At 42.9% G+C, this 21,935-nt stretch overlaps 2 protein-coding genes across 2 annotated transcripts; both read left to right on the plus strand.

The window, feature by feature from the left end:
* The first annotated feature begins 1,355 nt into the window (after positions 1-1,355).
* On the plus strand, positions 1,356-6,378 carry COX6B1 (cytochrome c oxidase subunit 6B1). The gene is made up of 4 exons (XM_083369572.1): positions 1,356-1,511; positions 4,664-4,772; positions 5,683-5,783; positions 6,151-6,378. Exons 2-4 carry the CDS (start codon positions 4,667-4,669, stop codon positions 6,202-6,204), a joined length of 261 nt encoding a protein of 86 aa, XP_083225698.1. The 5' UTR covers positions 1,356-1,511; positions 4,664-4,666; the 3' UTR covers positions 6,205-6,378.
* A 4,466-nt stretch (positions 6,379-10,844) lies between these two features.
* RBM42 (RNA binding motif protein 42) lies at positions 10,845-20,098 on the plus strand. The gene is made up of 10 exons (XM_083369476.1): positions 10,845-11,109; positions 12,509-12,662; positions 12,838-12,925; positions 14,615-14,680; positions 14,760-14,920; positions 15,671-15,811; positions 16,002-16,205; positions 17,105-17,225; positions 17,998-18,192; positions 19,674-20,098. The coding sequence occupies exons 1-10, from the start codon at positions 10,961-10,963 to the stop codon at positions 19,784-19,786; spliced, it is 1,392 nt and encodes a 463-aa protein (XP_083225602.1). The 5' UTR covers positions 10,845-10,960; the 3' UTR covers positions 19,787-20,098.
* The last annotated feature ends 1,837 nt before the right edge of the window (positions 20,099-21,935 follow it).

Genomic DNA, 21,935 nt, shown 5'->3' on the forward strand with positions numbered 1-21,935 from the left:
GCCAATAGAGGGAGTAGCACAGCTTGTACAAAAGTTGAAAAAAATTCATCAAAAAAGGTGGCAGAACTCCGTTCTGAGAGTTCTATGAGAAAAAATGCCCTGCCCGTATTCCCTCCACGCATGTACATGTATATCCCATCCATGTACACGTTTCCCAAGCTTGCATTAAATTTCTCTGGTGCAAAAGCTGATTATAAGCAAGAAACCAACAATTAGGCTAAACAATTTCCCTTTGTTCCAGAACCCTTCACATCCTTATGTAACTTGGCTCTACATCATGCAGCCTGAACAGTGGTGGGATTCAAATATGTGAACAACCGGTTCTCCGTGTGATTGCTGCAAGGTTGACTCAGCCTTCCATCCTTCCGAGGTAGGTAAAATGAGGACCCAGATTGTTGGGGGCAATAAGCTGACTTTGTAATAATGCCGCTTGGGGTGTGTGTGAAAGCCCTAACAAGCAGGCATATACATAGAATGAAGGCTACTGCTAAGCTTGTAAGCCACCCTGAGTCTTCGGAGAAGGGCGTGATATAAATGTAATAAAAATAAAAAATAAAAATAAAAAAATATTCTGGGCCTGGGCAACAAAAAAATAGCTACCAGTTCTGCCAAAGTGGTGCGAACCAGCTGAATCCCACCACTGAGCCTGAAGCACAAAAGAACACTAATAACAAGACTGGATATGTATCTCAATAAAAACAGACCCTTCCGGAAAGCAAAAAACCCTAATATGTGATTAAAGCAGTCTATGTGAGATGTTGGTGCAGAATTCACTTCAGCTTCAGGATGGAAGGAAAACAGATTTTTTTTTCTTTTAACTGGAAATATTTTTAAACCTAAAAAAGCCAGGGCAGTTAGACCATATAAAGGCAACCACACACTCAGTTGACCCATTTGTTTGGGTGGTCTGGAAAAACGACTGTTTCCATATTATGAATAGTGGTCGCAAGTGATACTAACTTAGGTCCAACAATTTTCAGAGTTGTGAGACCGGTTTGAAAACACTCCACATTTTCCATTCTAGGATCTAGTTTTGGAAAAGGAGATCAGGAAAGCTGGCTATGCACAGCACTGGATGGAAACTGTGCACAGCTGTCATTTGTTTGAATTTGACTTGGTTAAAATAAGCCTTAACCTTTCAATTTCATCCTCTCCAGATGCCTGGAGTTCAACTCCTAGAATTTCCCAGTCAGGATGATAATTGTGGGCAATTAGGGAAGCTGAAGTCTGTACAACTGGGGGGGGGGGAGGGTATCCAGCTATGGAACTGGCCTGGCTCAGGAATTGTGGGAGTTGAAGTCCACAAGTCATAAGGGGAGCCACAGTTCCCCACCTCCGCCCTTTTGGAGTTGGGAACCTAACAGGAAAACGAGGGGCGGAGCTAGAGTGTCCTTGCGCCCGCTCTTCCGGTGCTGCTCTAGCCTCCCCGTCGCTGATTCCGGCATCTTGGTGGCCTGTTCTGCAGGTGAAAGTGACTTTGAGGAAGCCGCTGCTTCGTCGGTCTCGTTGCGGTGAGAAGCCGAAAGCTGGCCGGCAGCCGGTCGGGGAGAGGAGCCCAGCCTTGCTTCCGTCCTTGGAGGGGGTTCCCCGGCAGTGCCGACCCTTGGGAAGAGCGCGGGAAGGCCCGGTGCAGAGGAAACCTCCACCCCGAAGGGGAAACACGCCCGTCCGGGTCTTTGGGTCGCAGGCTGCGTCCTCCTGGCCATTAGCACCTCAGTTTGGGGGATGGGGAGAGATGGGAAAGCCTGGAGGGGGGAGGAAAAAAACTATGAGAAAATGGGGGAAAAAACAGTTCCCCCCCCCTTTTTCCCCAAAACCATTTGGGGAAAAATGGGGGAACCCTCTTTTCCCCCCCCCACCCCAATTTTTCCAGTTTTTTTCCAGGCCTCCCCATCTCCAGGGGTGAGGAAGGTTGGAGTCCAGGGCATGCGGTGGCAGCAAGAGGAGGAGGCCGGGGTCCTTCGGGAAGTTTGTACCCCCAAGAACCCCAGTTCTGGTTCTTTTGATGGGGAACCTGCCTTGCCTTCCCCGGGCATCCGTCGAGGGAGGGGCTCATAGAGACAGTCCTACTTTCCTTGGTCACCTCCACGTTTTATTCTTGGCACCCAGCACCCCTCAACTACTACAAAAAAGGGGGCTCGGAGGGAGGGAGGGGGTGGAGGAGATCGGTTTGGGTGAAATTTGCCCTCTCAATTTGTCCTGGGCAGAAGAAGTTCTTTCCATCCCCTTTGTGGCCCTTTGTGGCCTCACCCAAAGACAGCCTTCTCCAAAATACAGGTAGTCCTCGACTTAATGACGGCACTTGAGCCCAAAACGTATGTTGCACAAGTGAGAAATTTGCTAAGTGAATTTCTCCCCGTGTTATGATTTTTCTTGCCACAATTGTTAGCGGATCACTGCAGTTGTTAAATTAGTAAAATTAGTTAAGTTGGTAACACCGTTGTTAATTGGATCTGGCTTTCCCCTTTGACTTGGCTTATCAGAAGATCACTAAAGATGATCGTGTGACCCCGGGACACTCTAGCCGGCATAAATACGAATCAGTTGTCAAGGATTGGCATGTAAATTGCATGACCCTGGGGAAGCTGCAATGGTCATAAGTGTGAAAAATGGCCAGTGCTGTTGTAACTTTGAACATTCACTAAATGAACTGTTGTAAGTCGAGGGCTTCTGGTAGCAAAAAAATAATGTTCAAAAAGAATGTGCACCCAAGCAGACTTAATACAAAAGGTAACCTTGCAGCCAAATGACAGTATTCCACAAGTTTAATAAAACATCATCATCATTAGTTGGGGGATTGTGTGACAGTATTTCTGTTTGGCCCAAATAGCTTGTCTTGTCTTTTCATCGTGGATTAGCACTTACATGAAGATTAGGAACATTGGCAAGAAACTTAGGGTACATCAGATTTGGGCATTGAGGTCCTCCCCCCCCCTTCTTGTTTTTACCTTGATTTTGCTAAAACAGCTTGAATTCCTAAAAGCAGAATTCTCACAAAGCTGGGGTAGCCTTGAAATGGAATGGGGCAGTAACTATGGTTTGGTGAATGGTGGGAAGCCACTGTTTTACCATGTCAGTCGCAAGTGAAGCCTTCATACAATTGTTTTCTTTGGGTATTGGATATTGTGAGAACACAACATCTGTTTTGTAGTCTGAGCATAGGCTGCTGTTGAACCCAGCTAATGTGTATAAATCTTCAGTACTTCATACTAAAGGGGCACACTGTATCACATATGGCATGTCATTTTTGTTATTGTTTTCCTGTCTGCAGGCAAGATACCTTTGTACCTTTCATTCTCCTCCCCCCCCCCAGATAATCATATTGGGAAAGGTGCTCTTCTGTTCTGTAAAGAGTCATGAAGTCTCAATTAAAGGGACACAAATAGCAATTTAATGAAAATTTATGCTTTCTTCCCATTGTTCAATTGAAATATTTCAGGAGCTGCTTAGACACTATCACTCTGGTAGATGCAAGTTTCTTTCAAACTGCATCTAGACTGAACTAATAAATAAGCAAGTTGTTTATTTAGTCATCTGTTCAAGGTTCAGATGTTTAATTGTTTATTAATCTGATTAACCACCTCCACTTTTATTATTTTGGGCCAAAGCCAGCAAGCAGAAGTGCAGAATAAAGTATCTGCTTACAATTTCTTGACATGTGAGCATTCTGAAGCCTTATGTCATACATATCATTTCTGTTCAGAAGGCTAGAATATATATGTAGAACTGGTTTGGTAAAATCTAGCTTGTCTGCTGTAAAGTTTAAGGATGAAACCATCTGTCCAGTCTGTTATCAAGGTTTTTTAAAATGGAGAGGCATATTAATGTATTAGATTAAAATAGGTGTTGGTCACTGGTAAGGATACCAAGGCTTTTTTCTATTTAGCAGGAAGGAGTTCCAGACATATTTCTACAGCTGATGTGAGCAGAAGATTTAATTTATTTCACTGATTGCAGCTAGGAGAATCAGACTGTACCAGTAGTCCTTGACAGGCAACTCAGTTGTTAAACAAAACTGTTCCTAAGTCCAATCACATGACCACAAATGTACTAGTGATTTTACTTAGCTTTCCTTTGCTTTATAGCAGGGGTCTTCAAACTTGGCCCTTTTATGACTTGTAGACTTCAACTCCCCGAATTGCTCAGCCAGGCATGCCTGCTTCGCTGAGGAATTCTGGGAGTTGAAGTCCACAAGTCATAAAAGGACCAATTTTCAAGTTCCCTGCTTTATACTGTCCAAAGAGTACTATCCCAAACATCTGGGTGAGGACAAAGGGTGGGAAAGGTTTCCAAAACCTGACTCACAAGTAAGCCAAGTAAAAAGGATAGCTCTTACAGCCCCTTCCCCCATTGCTCTGTCCTTTGGAATGCTCACTCCAGCACTGAGATAATTAGAAAAGAATTGTTTGTGTATATACATTCATTATAGAGGAAGGGATTATAAGATTACAAATCAGAAGGCATACAATAGGGAGTAGACAATGATTTGTGAGCGGGGTTCTACTTAGAATAAAATATCTAGGGCAATCCTGTATTAAATTCTTTGGGGAATAAAATTGCCATAGGGAAACATGATTTTCCCCCCCTCAGGAAATGTCTTCTAATAGTTTACATTTTGAAGCACCAGGATATATCAATTTCCTGATTTCATATCTATTTTCAGAAAATGTCTGAATCCATAAGAAGCAAGATAGAGAACTACAAAACAGCTCCATTCGACAGTAGATTCCCCAATCAAAATCAAACACGGGGCTGTTGGCAGAACTACCTTGGTTAGTATAACTGATGCATGTGAATGTTTGCGTCTCTGCATTATGGATATGAAAAAAAGATTTCATATTCTGAACTCTTTGTAAAACATGTTTTTCTCTGTTGAAGTCAAAATAATATATTTATGGAAAGTTTAAGGTTTAAGGTTTATTAAATTTATATGCCGCCCTTCTCCCTGAGGACTCAGGGCGGCTCACAACAATAAAAAGTTAAAAGATATAAATACAAAAATTAAAAGAGGATTAAACAATAAATGGTATTCCTGCCGCTTCTACCTATATTTAAAACACTACACGATGAAGAATAATTTCTTTGGCTTTAACAAATTATTTTTTTAGTTTTAAGACAGCACACTTCCTTTTTTCTCTGTAATTTATCTTTTGAACTTTTTTGACAGCTTGGGTTATAGTTTACCATGGTAAAACAAAATTTTAACTATACCAGGCAGGCAGTCCTGATTGCGTTAAAAACTCCTCAATCTTCTGAAAACCACTGTTTATCTTGCATATAAGAGTCACTGCAGTAGTGAGATCAAATGCCATATACATTTAATAATAAATAAATAAATATGCAACCAAGAATATTGAGTTGTGGGGATTTGATAATTTTTATTTTCTGGTTAGGCTGATTGTATAACACAGTATTGAATCCCCACTAATGTTTTCCATAGGAACAATTGATTGGAGATTGCGAAAACAGGACTGATGTTATATCATCATTGTCATAAAATGTATTTGGATGTGTGGGAGGGCAAAATGGTGGATACAGGGAGGTGTTTTTTTTTTAATTTTGGAACCCCAGGTGTTGGACAATACACAGTCTTGTAGATTCTTCAGGCTTATACACAGTTCTGTTTTACGGGTTCTTCCGGATCCCAGATTAGATGCATTTTGATTTTTTTTTTCCTGGTAGATTTCCATCGCTGTGAGAAAGCTATGAATGCCAAAGGGTCTGATCCCTACGTCTGTCAGTGGTATAAAAAAGTATACTCATCCCTGTGCCCTTCTTTCTGGGTAAGTAAATTACATAAGTCTGGCTGAAGCATTTTTGTATAAGAAACCAGTTGGGGGCAAAGGAAGACACTCTGTAAAAGATCTCTCCCTTTTCAGTGGGTCAGCCATGAAGGGTCAGACCAAAATAGTTCAGAGTAAAGCACTAGAATCCCTGGCATATTAACTATGGGTGTTGCAGTTCTAGTACATCTGGGAAACAATTGATTACCAACTCCACACTGTCAAAAAACTCCATTCAGAATTGTATGCAAAATATTTCTTGTCCCTCTCTTTCTGGACATAATTGAGAAGCATAATTGTATGGAAGAGTTGCAGTTCTACAGCATAACTCTTATTGAGAAACGATGAATGTCCTGTTCTTTTGCAGGTTGACAACTGGGATGAACTTCGGGAAAATGGCTCTTTTCCAGGCAAAATCTAATGTTTTTTCGTCTGCCAGTATCTCCCCCTACTCAGGATGTTGCACTGCTGAGTCCTTTCTATGTGTACATCTGAAGGATTGTCTGAAATGGCTCTTGGCTGCTTGAGCATCTGAATCATTTAATAGTACAAAATCTTGGATATCACTCATTTTAATAAAATGCATAATACCCAGGCCTGTGTTTATCCTGCTAACTCCATTAATGATTCATGAATATGTTCTACCGCTTGCTTTATCTATGGTAATGTTCTCAAAGAATGGGACAGATGTCATTGCTGTGGTATATGTGGTGCTTTCTCACTGGACCCCTTTTAACAAGATAGAAGCCTTTCCATTCATTGCATTAAATAGCTTATATTTACATGGGAAACTTTATAGCTGCTTGTATGGGTGATAACAGAAATTATTACATCAGGGTCAGCCCTTTCACACCTGCTCATTTCTCAGTTGCTAATCCCAGGTTCTGGGCTAAGCAAGTGCCACGTGAAAAATTTATGTGGGTAGACGGTCTTGATTTCAACATATTTGAATAGCCTCATATGTTGCCTCCTCTTACCATAGGCAGCCATAAAGATCTGATCTTGAAAAGGGCATCAGATATCACACGGGCTCACACATTGTGTTAGATTATTGTGTCTTTCTTTGCAGGCTAACTCTTGAGCAGGCTAAGCCAACAACTGTTTTACGAAGAGGAGACTCCTAGTTTAAACAGTTGAGTGAAAATATCCCTCAAAACTCAAGTGTGCCTGGCTGAGGAATTCTGGGAGTTGAAGTCCACAAGTCATAAAAGGGCCAGGTTTGAAGACCCCAACTATACATCTTTCTAGCAGAAAAAAGTTTGGGTGCTGTGTCTGGTGTTATATATTTTCTATATCCTCTTAAAGGCAGTATCTACTAGGGAGTCAGAGGCATGTGTGTTGTGATGGCACCATACAAATGAAATACATGCATGTTGCTGTAAGGTCCCAGTCCCTTAAACTTGAGATACCATATTAATCTAATTAGATAACCCAATGGGGCACTTCTTGATCAAGCAGCACTTTATTTGATCAAATTAAGCAGCTGGGTGGCGAAAAATGTGGAATACTGGGAGAGTCACGTCCAGAAGTGCCACGTCTTAGAAAGTTGGTAGCATTGCTTTACAAACTTTGTTAGCCAATGAAAATCAGACAACAGAGCCATTACATCCTAAGAAAGACATCAATCATTCCTCTACAGTCCCTTATTCCCTCCTTCAGTATATCCCATCCACGTACACATTTCCCAAGAAATTTCTCTGGTACAAAAGCTGATTACAAAAAGCAAGAACCCAACTAGACTAGTTGTTTAGTTAGACTAAACAATTTCCCTTTGTTGCAGAACCCTTCACATCCTTATGTAACTTGGCTCTATATCATGCAGCCTGAACAGTGGTGGGATTCAAATATGTTCTCTGGATGCTGCTTCTGGAAGTCCATTCTGGGCCTGGGCCACAAAAAATAAAGAGAGAAAAAGGATATATCAATATTTACTGGCACAGGATATGTTGGAAGAGCAAGTGAAAGACACATTGTTAATTTAGAATAAAAATTTTGGTTCTGGTATTGATTTAGACCAGGGGTCGGCAACCTCGGCTCTTTTATGACTCGTGGACTTCAACTCCCAGAATTCCTGAGCCAGCTATGCTGGCTCAGGAATTCTGGGAGTTGAAGTCCACGAGTCATAAAAGAGCCGAGGTTGCCGACCCCTGATTTAGACAAATGGCAAGGACTATGGGAAAGGAACAGGAAGCTCAATTAGCTACTGCGTACAAAGAAAACCTATACAAGGTGTTCTATAGGTAGCACCTCCCCCCACTGTGAGATTAGCGAAAATGGATAAAAAGACCTCACCGAAATGTTGAAAATGCAAAGAATTGCTAGGGAACTATTACCATATGTGGTGGGAATGTTCAAAAGCATAAAAATTTTGGCATTGGATAAAACTCTGGTTAGAAGAGATATTAAGGCAAAACATTGAGCTAAAGACAGAACGTTTTCTGCTGGGTATTACCAAGGACAGATAAAATAAAGGATCCTTATACCTATTATTATATATGCTAACAGCAGCAAGATTAGTCTTTGCACAGAGATGGAAAGATAAGGAGACACCCTCAGAAGAGGTAATAAGATTTTACCCTGTGCTGAAATGCATAGGTTGACGTTAGAACTCAAGGATAAAAGTGAAACTGATTATGAAATCTGGAATAAATTGTATAATTGGTTGGGGAAAGAACATGGAAAAACATTTTGATTTAGCAAAATACATTGATCAAGAAAGTTACTGGTCAAAAGAAAAATTTCAAAGTGAAAAGATTATAGATAAGAGGATCTATCAGAGAAGAAATACTTGTTTAAATATATGGTTTATGTATTATAGAAACTAATTGTTAATAATTTCTCCTTACAAATGTAAATCCAGTAATCACACTGTTAACCAACAATTATGTGATCCATGTTTTTAAAAAATCAATAAAAGATTTAAATTTTTTTTAAAAAGCCAGAAACCAACAGTTAGACTAAACAATTTCCCTTTGTTCCAGAAGCCTTCAGTGCTATCGGATGTCACGATATCACATACAAATTATTTTTATAATATATGCAGTGAAGTCATGATCCATGTGTTATCATTTTGAAATAATGTACCTAGGAAAACAAATACTTCGGAATTAAAATAAATTTTTTTAGTAGGTATGTTTAAGATTTTTAAGAACATTTTTGTTTAGCTTTCTTAACATACACAATTAAAACAATTTTCAAACTTAAAAAAAGTCTTTAAAAATTAGAAGAGACCATCCCAAACAAACTAAAGACTTAAGAAAGAAATCTTCTTTCATGTTTTATATTCATCAATAATCATGTGTTTACTAATACATTATTAGTATATAATTAGAACAAAAGTAAAATACCACAAAATATCTGCTATTGTTAACACTTTATCCTTTCATTAGTAAATGGTACTTTTTCCAAAACCACACATTTTTGACATTAGTATTATGCTTTGAAGTGTGCTGCAGCTGCCAAATAAGCCAACACAGGGCTAGACTACATTTACAGAGGGACAGAATCAAGATCATGCGAAGTACTGATATCACTTTACAATGCCTTGGTAAAGCCACACTTGGAATACTGCATCCAGTTTTGGTCACCACGATGTAAAAAAGATGTTGAGACTTTAGAACAGGCATGTCAAACTTGCAACATTACATCACGTTGTAGGATGTATCTCCTCTTTTCCCCCATTTGTGGCAATGGGGTGGGCCCAGTTTCAGTATGATGCATCTGGCCGGAGGGCCGGCAATTTGATATGTGTCAGAATCCATTTATATCACATTCATAAATGTATGTTTAAAACATCCCCCCTCTATGGATTCTGCCATCTCCCAAGGAAGGAGGAGCATATGTGGATTCAACCTGCCTTAGGTTATTTCAAAGACCAAGGGAACCTTTTGAAGGGGGGGGGGAACAAAAGGGAGGATTAGAGAAGAAGGCGTCTGGCTTGCGTCTTCTTTAATTCTGGAGAGGATGAAGGCAATAACCATAAAGATTCGAAGTTCCTTTTTTTCCCCATGAAAGGGATGACACGAAGTAGAATGATGGGGGCTGACCAAATGGGGTCGAGGGAAGGGGGGTTGAACCGGGTACCCTTTATAAAATCTCAATTTGTAAAAACAATACTAAGTCCTGTCTTGTATTCCCACAACCAAGCATGTCCTAGTAAAGATTCCTTTTGGATTAGAACTGACTCCAAGAGTTTTGTTTTCCTAAGACTTGGATTGGGGTAGGTCCTGACAATATGCCTGCTCTAGGAAGAGTACAGAGAAGAGCGACAAAGATGACCAGGGGTCTGGAGGCTAAAACATATAAGGAATGGTTGCTGGAATTGGGTATGTTACGCTAGTCTAATGAAGAGAAGGACTAGGGGTCACATGATAGCAGCCTTCCAATATTTGAGGGGTTGCCACAAAGAAGAGGGAGTCAAGCTATTCTCCAAAGTGCCTGACGGCAGGACAAGAAGCAACGGATGGAAACTAGTCAAGGAGAGAAGCAACCTAGAACTAAGGAGAAACTTCCTGACAGTGAGAACAATTAATCAGTGGAACAACCTGCTTCCAGAAGCAGTGAATGCTCCAAGACTGAAAGTTTTTAAGAGACTGGATAGCCATTTGTTTGAAATGGTGTAGGGTTTCCTGCCTGAGCAAGGGGTTGGACTAGATGACCTCCAAGGTCCCTTCCAACATCATCATCATCATCAAAGTTAGAGTACCCTAGTGGTAATTCATCAGTTTTCCTAGTACAAAAACGGATTTGTCTTGCAATCATTTGGCCGTGGTGGGAATCACCCCTCTGCAGGGATGGCAATCTTGTTGGATCGATTTTGCAGGCAAAGGAGTCTTTATGCAAACAAAACGCAAAGGAGATGCAAGACAGTTAACATTTTTATTTTGTGCGCGTTGACCTCAAACGCGGATCTTTGCAACGACGCTGTGCTTCCTTCAAGCCGAGCGTGGGAGAATTCAGGCGACAAGAGACGACCCAGTTCATAGAGTCTTTTTTTTCCCCTTCTTCTTTTTTTTTGAACCGGAAGTACGCTCTAGGAAAGGCTTGCTCGGTCTTCCGCTAGAAAGCGAAAGAAGCTCCGGAAGTTATGCTGACCACTTAACTGTGCGCCGGAAAGAAGAGGAAAGTCGGCCTCGGACGCTGCCAGAGGAAGCGGGCCGGACTGAAGAATTCGAGCCATGGCGGCTCCTGCCATGCCGCCGCCCCCGCCGCCAGGAGCTCCCCCTGGGCTGCCCGGAGGGGCTCCTGGGCCCGGAGCTGTGGTGGCGGCGGGAGGCGCGAAAAGCGGCGAGGAGAGACTGAAGGAAATGGAAGCCGAGATGGCCTTGTGAGTAGAGGAGAGTTGGCCTCAGAGGAGCCCGGTGTATCCCACTGGTTTATGCAGAACCTCCTTGGAATTGAGCTGAACCTTTCGGGTGGCTTCGTACACGTGCGCTCCTAGAATCCCCAATTCTGAGACGCCTTTCCCGGGCTTATGGGATCTGTAGCCTCAAATGTCGGGCAGATAGTTACAGTACCCTAGTGGTAATTCATCAGTAGGTAGGTAGGTAGGTAGGTAGGTAGGTAGGTAGGTAGGTCTGTCTCAGTGTACATGCAAAAACAAAGCAATCATAATGTCAAAGTAGTAATAATCATCATACCAATAAGAGAAGGTATTGGAACATATGAGAAGGATAAAAATAATGCAGCCATGTTACATGGGTGAACATATTCAGACATACTAATAAATAAAAATAGACATAAGATAATACTGTGGGCAAAACAAAGTAAACATAATATCAAAGTAGTAATAATGATCATACCAATAAGAGAAGGTATTGGAACATATGAGAAGGATAAAAATAATGCAGCCATGTTACATGGGTAAACATATTTAGACATACTAATAAATAAAAATAGACATAAGATAATACTGTGGGCAAAACAAAGTAAACATAATATCAAAGTAGTAATAATGATCATACCAATAAGACAAGGTATTTACTTATTTATTTTATTAAATAAAATTAAAAATAGACATAAGATAATACTGTGGGGAAAACAAAGTAAACATAATATCAAAGTAATAGTGATCATACCAATAAGACAAGGTATTGGAACATATGAGAAGGATAAAAATAATGCAGCCATGTTACATGGGTGAACATATTCAGACATATTAATAAATAAAAATAGACATAAGATAATACTGTGGGGAAAACAAAAACAATATCAAAGTAGTAATAATGATCATATCAATAAGAGAAGGTATTAGAACATATGAGAAGGATAAAAATAATACAGCCGTGTTACATAGGTGAACATATTTAGAGATACTAATAAATAAAAATAGACATAATACTGTGGACATTATAGAGCCTTTCCCAAGGTCTTTGTCTCATGTGTCCAAAGGAGGATAATTTGAGCTTGGGTTGATTTGTTTGATGATCCACTTAACTGACGAAGCTTCTTGACCTGGATGACTGAGAATCTCCATAGAGATCCACTGTTGTTGTTGTTTTTTTGTCCAAGATCAAGACTTTTCCTGTCCTGCTTTCTTAGGGTGTCATAGGGAATACCATTCCATCTGGAATGTGTAAATAGCTTTTTTTTAATTTGATATTAATATTGTCCTCCCTATGATAGTGACCATTCACTGAATTTTATAGTTCGGTTGGAATTTAATTTTGCTTTTTGTATCCTTCAGCATTCAAAAATGTCACATGACTACTGATAATTACTTCCAGGTTTGAGCAGGAAGTGCTTGGAGCTCCTGTCTCTCTACCTCCTGTTGCCTCTGTGATAGAAGCTGTACCAGTTGCTCTAGCAGTACCAGCGGTGTCTGCAGTGCCCCCTGTTTCTGTCATCCGACCCATCATTGCTACTAACACTTATCAACAGGTGAGCACTTTTGTTTAATTATATTCTTTGTAATGCAGGGGGCTGGAATGTTTTCAGTGGCATATTTAAAATCAGCACTAGAAATGACTTTGATGTTGTAAAATTTTTGTACGTGACTATTCATCTTATTTTGCTACCATGTAGTCTTTCATTTTGTTATCTTCATGCCCTCCAGGTCCAGCAGAGCTTGGAAGCCCGAGCAGCAGCAGCTGCCACAGTAGTTGCCCCTATTGTGGCTCCTCCAGTGCCATTTGTAGGCCCAGGTAGGGTCCGTTCCAAAGCGTCGGGCTCAGTGGTGGGATTCAAATATGTGAACATCCGGTTCTGTGTGCGGATGCTTCTTCCAGAAGTCCGTTCTGAGCCTGGGCAACAAAAAATTAGCTACCAGTTCTGTCGAAGTGGTGCAAACTGGCTGAATCCCACCACTGGTTTGGCTGAACAATCATCTTCCTGTCCGCACATTAAAACTTTACCAGTGTCTTTAAGTGAGAAAGATATTTATTTCTGAAAGAATAGAGGTGCCTCCCTCCAGTTTAAGCAGTATAGTTTATTGTACTTGAGAAACTCTGATTTTAATTCTTAGAATATTGTTTCTAAACAACAGGAGGGGGAAAAATTGGATAATTCAAACTAAGAGCTGAAAACAATTATGTTCAAGAATACCCTGTGCTATAAAGCTGTTGAAACAAATAGATTTCATCTGGTTCAAAAATATGGGTCAGATTGAAGGCAGAAATAGTGTGTTTGAAATGAAGCAGAGATACTTATATTCTCGACAGTTGCCACTCACGTGGAACATGTCTAATAGGCCTCTCTTCAACTGATCCAATAGTTGGAAGGATGGAGCTCTTTTAAGCATCTTGGTCCCAAGTCATTTGTAGTAGTTTTCCTTGACTAGTTATAGGTCTGTTGGACTAGAGTTTCCACAATCTCAGACATTTGGATTACGTCAGCTGGAGAATCTGATTATTGTACTCCAGCATATTGGCAAAAGCCTGTTTTGGGGAAGAACCATGTAGGGGTTTTAAGGTAATAAACAGCGTTACAAATTGAGCCATTGAGCACATTTGAGGGGATGCAAAAGAGTGTCTCTTTAGTGCCATAAATGACAACGTAAGGTGAACTGCGTAGGGCAGTACACTATTTTCTCCAGGAATTTAACTTTTCTTCTAACCTGTCCGGCAGTTCTCTTGTACATGCAGGGCTTTTTTTCTCATAGAACGCTCAGAACGGAGTTCCTGCCCCTTTTTTGGGTGGAACCTTGTAGGATAAGCAAGGCGGGTTGTATGACAGGTGTGAGTTCCGGCACCTTTTTCTTTTACAAAAAAAGCACTGTGTACATGTAAAAGGTAAAGGTTCCCCTGCACATGCATGCTAGTCGTTTCCGACTCTAGGGGCCGGTGCTCATCTCCGTTTCAAAGCCGAAGAGCCAGCGCTTGTCCGAGGACGTCTCCGTGGTCATGTGGCCGGCATGACTAGACGCCAAAGGCGCACGGAACGCTGTTACCTTCCCACCGTAGTGGTCCCTATTTTTCTACTTGCATTTTTTACATCCTTTCAAACTGCTAGGTTGGCAGAAGCTGGGACGAGTAACAGGCGCTCACTCTGTTATGCGGCACTTGGGATTCGACCTGCCAAACTGCTGACCTGATCAACAAGCTCAGCGTCCTATTCTACATCAATTTTTGATCTTTGCTAACGGTTACAAAAAGCAAGACGGAAATGACTGCAAGGAAATGATGGAGGAGCAACAGGCCCCATTCTCCCTCCTCTGAACCTCACTTAGGAGCCAAGTAGGCAGAACTGGGCAACTCTGTTCTGTGTGCCCAATATACAATCTCAGTGAACTGCAGGAAGAGCTGAGTTTCCCACTCCTCCAGGAGGCTAAGAAAATTACTTGTAAAATAGAAACCATTTGCTTCAGGTTTTCAAAGCATTTTTTTCCCTTCCAGCTGTTCCCCCACAACGTCCCCCCATTCTTCGACCAACCTTTGTGCCTCATGTCTTACAACGGGCAGGTAAGCTTTGTTTTTACTTGTTAAGCCCTGTGGATGGTGAGAGCCTGTCTTTTTCTACCACTGTCTTTTTTTTTTTTAGGTGGCCCTCGGCCCATGGCAATGCGCCCACCGCATCACCAGGCCATGGTTGGGCCACCAATGCCAGGCCCTCAAGGGCCCCCGATGCTGATGGGCCCACCAATGCAGAGAGCACCTGGCCCACCCCTTGGGAACATAGGGCCAATGCGACCAGGTCCCCCAGTAAGTACCTTTCTCTTTTAGAGCTGGGAGGGTAGCACCAGCTGTGCCAAGTTTTGAGTTCAGTTAAAAGGTGGGTTTAGGATTGTATGAAGAAGGATTTGTCAGTATAAATTAAAAGAGCAATAGATGTGCAGGTGTGGAACAGACAGTCCTCTTTTTCATCTCTGTTGATAGTCACAGACTGACACTGTTCTTCTGTAAAGATGCTGCAGATGTATTCACTGGTGTATCTCATTATGGCTGCCCAGCTCACAAGAGCATAGCTTTTATATTATCTACATGTGAATCTTTTTTTAACTGACATTAAGAAATCTGAGTATTATACGGGGTTATGCTCAGATTTCTTATGTCAGTAAAGAAAAAGAATTCCCACGTAGCTAATATAAAAGTTTTTTAAAAAAACTGACTAAGAAATCTGAGTATAATCCCGCATGCTCAAGATATAGTCGGCTGTTTAAGATATTGAATAGCGTTGGATTTTTAACTTTTATCTCCTTAAATGTATTAACTTTGGGGATTTTTTTTTTAGTTAAAGAATATTTCTTCTACGGTTTAGTTATCTTCATGTTTTTTTTCTCTTTATGCTGTGTCTCGTTATACTTGGTTTTCTTTTTGGTTAAGATAAGATAACCTTTATTGTTGGTTTTATTTACTGTGGGCACAACGGCCCACATCAAAAAGGAGTAAGCCATTTTTAAAGCAAGACATTATGAAGCATATTGTGTCTGTGTTCTGCTCCTTCTTCACCAGGTGGGGCCAGGAATTCCTGTTGGCCCTTTGGCTCCACTGGTGCCTGTTCCTCGGCCGGTGGTGGCCCCTCCAAAAGTCAACCCCACAGTCATCCAGGCAGCTCCTACGGTATATTCTTCTCCACCCGTGAAAAAACAAGAGGTTAGTGAGTCTGGTTAAATCTGTACTTGTGTCCGTTCTCTTTTCCGACTTCTTCTTCACCTCCGAGGAGGGAAACAACTTGGAACCACTCTGCTGAGCTTCCTTAGAGGGTCATGGGAAAAGGTGGTCTCCCGTAAGTACTGCTCCTGGCTCCTGAGCATCACTGACCTCTTCCCTCTGCCTTCTACAGGAGGAACATCGAGAGCCTTTGCCACCTGTGGTGGAGGAGAAAGAGGCAGCTGGGACTGAGGAGCCAGTGATAGGCCCAAGTATGCCAGAAACAGACCTGCTTCCCGTCGTGGAATCTCGGCTACCATCACTACGTGGGCATGATCCGCCGCCTACACGAGGGAAACGCTCCCGAGGACCTGATGCTGGATTTGTTCCCGTAGAGGTAATAAGCAGTGGTCATTTCTTTGCAGAGGCAATGAGTAGCTTCCTCTTCAAAGAAGTAGTCTTATTTGAATGTTGTTCTTCAAAGCTGTTGAGAGCTAAGCATTTCTGGGATGGAGGGAGCAGGGAGGGGGAGGCGATATAGGCCATCTTCACACAACCTCTCGGAGTGAGCCAGTTTTGGTGTAGTTAAGGAGCTAGACTAGAAACCAGGAGAGTTCGGCATGAAAAAAAAAGCTGGGTAATTTTGGGCCGATCACCAGGAGACAGGGAGTTCTAGTCCCGCCTCAGGCATGAAAACCAGCTGGGTAATTTTGGGCCAGTCACCAGGAGACGGGGAGTTCTAGTCCCGCCTCGGGCATGAAAGCCGACTTTAAAATAAAAAAGGTAAAAAATGTAAAAAAAAAAAAAAGGAAAAGGACTGAACCTCATTGGTATGAAAAGCCAAAGTCTAAAATCTTGGGAAGCCCAAGTGATCAAACTCAAAAGGCCACCAGCACAGGTACGTATTAATACGCTGCAGGAACGGGCGGTGTGCGAGGACACAAAGGGCCTTGCTGATCATGAGAAGCACCCTTCCAGCTTTAGGCTTCCTGCTCCTAGACTAGCTAGAGAAATGCCAACTAACCAGGTGTGAAGGTAATGCTTTCATTCCCCAGAAGCTAAATATCCTTAGATTCACTAATTGTGACTGTATTGTGTGAATGAGCCCGGGGGTCAGGAATTACAACGAATGGCCTGAGATAGGTAGGAGAAAAAGAGCAGTGGGAAAGTATGCTTCCCCCCCCCACTTTCATGTGTTGTTTACTCTCTAGCCTGCTGGGCCAAGGACAGTCTTCAGTTTCAGACGTGTTCGTCGACATAGCTTAAGTGTTTGATACGTTCCTCTTTGCCTCCTAGCCGGTCGTGGAGAACACCCCTGAAGACAAGAAGAAGACAAAGCAAGAGAAGTTGAAGCGTTGCATTCGTACTGCTGCTGGGACCTGCTGGGAGGACCCCAGCCTTCTTGAATGGGATCCTGGTGAGCATCCAACTCGAGCAGGCCAGTAGGTAGACAGTGGAAGGTAAGGGTGGGTGTGGAGGCCATGATTTTTCCTCAAGCCTCAAACGTTAGCATCAGCATTCCTTCACTGATTGGTGTTTTTTCAAATACATGGGTTTTGTAAACCTCTTCAGAGTCTCCCGGCATAGCCTAGCCCAGGGGTAGGCAACCTCGGCTCTTTTATGACTCATGGACTTCAACTCCCAGAATTCTATGCTGACTCAGGAATTCTGGGAGTTGAAGTCCAAGAGTCATAAAAGAGCTGAGGTTGCCTACCCCCTGGCCTAGCCCGTGTATCCAACCAGATCAGAATGTGTGAGTCTTGAATAAACCATGCTGTTCGAGGTTTTGTTTGTCTGTTGTTTTGGTGCCAGGGTTGACAACTCCCTGCAGTTTTCTTGCCGAGGTTTTCAGAAGTGGTCTGCTGTTGCCTGCTTCTAGGGCTGAGAAAGAGAGAGGGACTGGCCCAAGGACACCCAGCTGACTCTGTGCCCAAAGCAGGAGTAAAAACTCCCGGTTTCTAGATTGGTACCTGAATCATTACACTAAATTGGCTCTTTGGAGATGGGCTTCAGGGGGAAAAACACATACTGATTCCTCTTCTGGAGAGGCAAGAACCATGAAAATCTATAAAAAGGAATTTGTCGAAATTCTGATTCACGTCACCTTTTATGCATGCACCTTGAAGGTTTCCTGTTGCCTTGAGGATCAAGCAAAGGCCTGGCATTATTCATCCTTCCTTCCTTCTTAGATGACTTCCGGATTTTCTGTGGGGACTTGGGCAACGAGGTGAACGATGACATCCTGGCCCGTGCCTTCAGCCGCTACCCATCTTTCCTAAAGGCCAAAGTTATCCGGGACAAGCGCACAGGCAAAACCAAAGGCTACGGCTTTGTCAGCTTCAAAGACCCTAATGACTATGTCCGTGCTATGCGGGAAATGAATGGTGAGTGTGAGGGCGCCCTTTGTGGATGGGGAGGGGTCCGTTCCATTCCAAGAGGCCGTCCTGCTCAAGTCCCATTGAAGCAGAGAACCAGATTCAACTCCTAGCTAAAAATGAAGGAACCTGTGGTGGAAATGTCCTGTCTTTCAAGGAAGGTCAAGAAAACCGAAACATCTACTGACTGGCTTCTAAGTTCAGCTTAACTTCCATTCTAGATCAGGGGTCCTCAACCTTGGCAACTCTAAGACTTGTGGACTTCAACTCCCAGAATTCTGAGAGCTGAAGTCCACAAGTCGTAAAGTTGCCAAGGTTGAGGACCCCTGATCTAGGGTAAAGGTTCCCACGCACACGCGTGCTAGTCGTTTCCGACTCTAGGGGCCAGTGCTCATCTCCGTTTCAAAGCCAAAGAGCCAGCGCTTGTCTGAGGACCTCTCCGTGGTCAAGTGGCCGGCATGACTAGATGCCAAAGGCGCACGGAACGCTGTTACCTTCCCACCGTAGTGGTCCCTATTTTTCTACTTGCATTTTTACGTGCTTTCGAACTGCTAGGTTGGCAGAAGCTGGGACGAGTATCAGGTGCTCACTCTGTTACGCGGCACTCGGGATTCGACCCGCCAAACTGCCGACCTTCTGATCGACAAGCTCAGCGTCCTAACCCACTGAGCCACCGCGTCCCGCATCCTCTAGGGCAGGGGTCAGGAACCTGAAACAGTGAAAGAGCCACTCGGAACCGGTTCCCTCACAAAAGGAAAAACTGAGAGCCACAAAAAATGTGTGTGCATGGGTGTACATGCGCGCATGCGCAGAACAGGGTTTGACTGAAGAGTGGAGCCAAGGCGAGCTATGCACCTACCCTGCATATTTGAATTGATTGGTTGAACTTTTTTAGTCCCACTTTTTTTGGGGGGGACCGCACATGGCAGAGGACTGGGAGCCGCAGGGGACGGCTGAAAGAGCCGCATGCGGCTCCGGAGCCGCGGGTTGCAGACCTGTGCTCTAGGGTACAGCTCCATAAAAAGCCTGCTTTAAGAAAAAGTTTATACTAAATTGTTCCATTTTAGGGAATTTGGGTCAATTTCCACATTGCAGTTGTGCTTTAATGATATCCCTATATAAGAATAAAGTATGGCTTGTTTAACTCTGGCTGATGGAAGGCACCACAACTGCCGGAGTGATCCGTAAACCCATTAATTATAGTTTCACCACCACAAAAGCGAAGATAATATGACAGATAAGTCCAACTGAAATAAACCAGATGATCGCTTGGGTGTAATACGTGAACCCAGCTTACCTAGTTGTGCAGATAAATTACATTTGCCAGCTTCATCTCGATACCCTCCAGGTAATTGTGGACTTCACTCCTTAGAGATTAGTGTTACTTTCATCCCAAAATGACGGGAGCCTGGCTTAATGCCTGGCTTCAGCAGACGGGCGTCTTGTTAAACTTCCCCACGTTCACACCATTTCTTGTTCTTTTGTGGCAGGAAAATATGTGGGCAGCCGGCCCATTAAACTGCGCAAGAGCATGTGGAAGGACCGCAATATCGACATTGTGCGCAAAAAACAAAAAGAGAAGAAAAAGCTAGGCCTCAGGTAATGGGACAGCAATTGCCCGGGCTGTGCTTCAGCCTTCACAATCAGCTGAGGAACTGAGCTCTGGGCCTGCTGGAGAAAGATGCATATTTTGAGAACTTGGGCAGTGGAGAGGAGCTTGGGATAGCACAGTCCCCACCCCCACCCCTCCGGCCTGAGGCTCAGGTGCATGGAGGCATTGTGTGCTCGCACCCTGTTCCCCAGACTGACTGGTTTGATAGTAAGGAACCACAATTTGTAGAGTCTTCTGGGTGTATTTTGAGGGGAAATAACTTTCGTGCTGAGTCAATAAATTTATGCTTTTTTTTTTACTATATTTAACTCTCCTTGTTATCTTTCCTTTTCCTAAAGCATCTCGTCGTCTTGTGGCTGCTTCGTTTTTCAGAGTGGTGGAGGTGTAAACAGTCCACTTATAAATTTTGTAAATCCAGAGGGAGTCAATTGTTGGGGAAGAGTTTGGGGGCCCTTGGAGTCTGGCTTGTAGGTTTTCAAGAGCAGTCTGGTCACCTTCCCTGAGAAGCAGTGTGCTGGACCAAAGATGACTGGAACACAACTTTAATACTGATTCTAGAAAATTTTGTCAAACGTTATTTCCTGGAGCATTCCAGAGCTCTTGTTTGAAATTGGGTGGATTCCAACATGAGCCTATTGTTAAAGTCAGACTCCCTTAACAAACAATTCTCAGATTACCCTGCAATAGAATGTTTTCCATATCCTTGTTATATGTTAATATATTGGCGGGTTGTGTTGTCTGCCCCGCTGAGTTGTTTTACGAAGACCCTTGGAATATTCAACTTCGTCAGGATACACAAAGACCATTTCTCCTGGTAAGGTCATACCGGGACCTATTTGACATATCACACTAAAGGACAATTGCTGGTTTTACCAAAACACGCTAATGCACCATCAGTCAAACTGTATGGAGCTTAGCAAATTGTACAAAAGCGGCAGGGATAGAGTACGCTCGTAGCTTTGAACAGCGTGCATCGTACTCGGGGAATGTTGAAAAATTCCCTAGGTTCTGTAGCCCCTCATTTCTCCAGCTGTTGTACGTTAGCTGTGCTATTGACTCTCTGCACGTCCTTAGCTTGGCATTTGTAGTTAAAAGTATTAGTTGTTGATTGAATCAAGTACAAAGAGAAAGTGCCTCTCCCACCTTCCTAGAGAGAGACAGGTTGGGCACAGGAAGCATGTATTAGTGTTCAGTTGAATACAGACTTGTCCATTTGGTCTGCGTCTATTAGAAAAATGGCGGACAATAGAAAATGTTTGTTGTTCTCAGTGAAAAGGGGGGCCTTTTAAGAGGGTGGTGATCAGAAGGGAAGCAGCCTCCTCTTCCCCCCCCCCCCAGCTGTGGCTGCTGCATTGTTCTTTCTCTTTGTGCTCTGCGTGTCTTAGAGGAGGTGTTTATATTATCCTGGGACTGAGCAAACAGGAAAAACAGCCAAAGAGCAGGAAGCAGATGGGAGAAGCTTGGAAAAGCTGGAGTTTTGACTCTAATTGGAGAGGAGATTTATGGGGGCAGGCAGCAGCTGTTCAGACAGATGAAATTCCATTGACCAAACAAGCGAGCAGTAGGTGGAAGGGGTGGAAAGATTACAAAAAGCTCAAACTTTTCCTTTGGGCTTAACTAGCTCTTAAAGAAACATGAAACTGCTTCAGAAGCTGTTCAGATATAGTGAGAGAGGCTATAGTCTTAGCCTACATGTAGTAGTTGTTTAAATAAAACCAGAATACAGTTCCTGAGTTTTGCCAAGTCCCCAAATAAGGTGGTTTTCCCCACATGTCAGCTGACAGAGGTTGTATCTCTCTTCTTTCAGCAGACTTGGGAGATTCTTTGTTGTGAAAATTTGGGTCAAGTCAGCTTTCTTGACTGCAGATTGCCCACAGTTCTCGTATTTCTACACGGTGCAAAAACACGGACTGAGATTATGTCCAACCAGATCATATAAGGCCTTCCCCAAATTGCTGGATAGAGGTTTCTATGACCTGTAGTGCCTTCCTACCAACTGGGATTATATCCTTAAACCAGTCTTTCTCAACCGTGGAAACTTTTAAGATGCTTGGGCTTCAACTCCAGTTGAAGCTAGGGAATTCTGGGAATTGAAGTCCACACATCTTGTAAGTTCCCAAAACTGAGAAATACTGGTTTA

Source organism: Vipera ursinii (assembly GCF_947247035.1).
Source record: "Vipera ursinii genome assembly, chromosome: 9".
NCBI classification, from domain to species: domain Eukaryota; kingdom Metazoa; phylum Chordata; class Lepidosauria; order Squamata; family Viperidae; genus Vipera; species Vipera ursinii.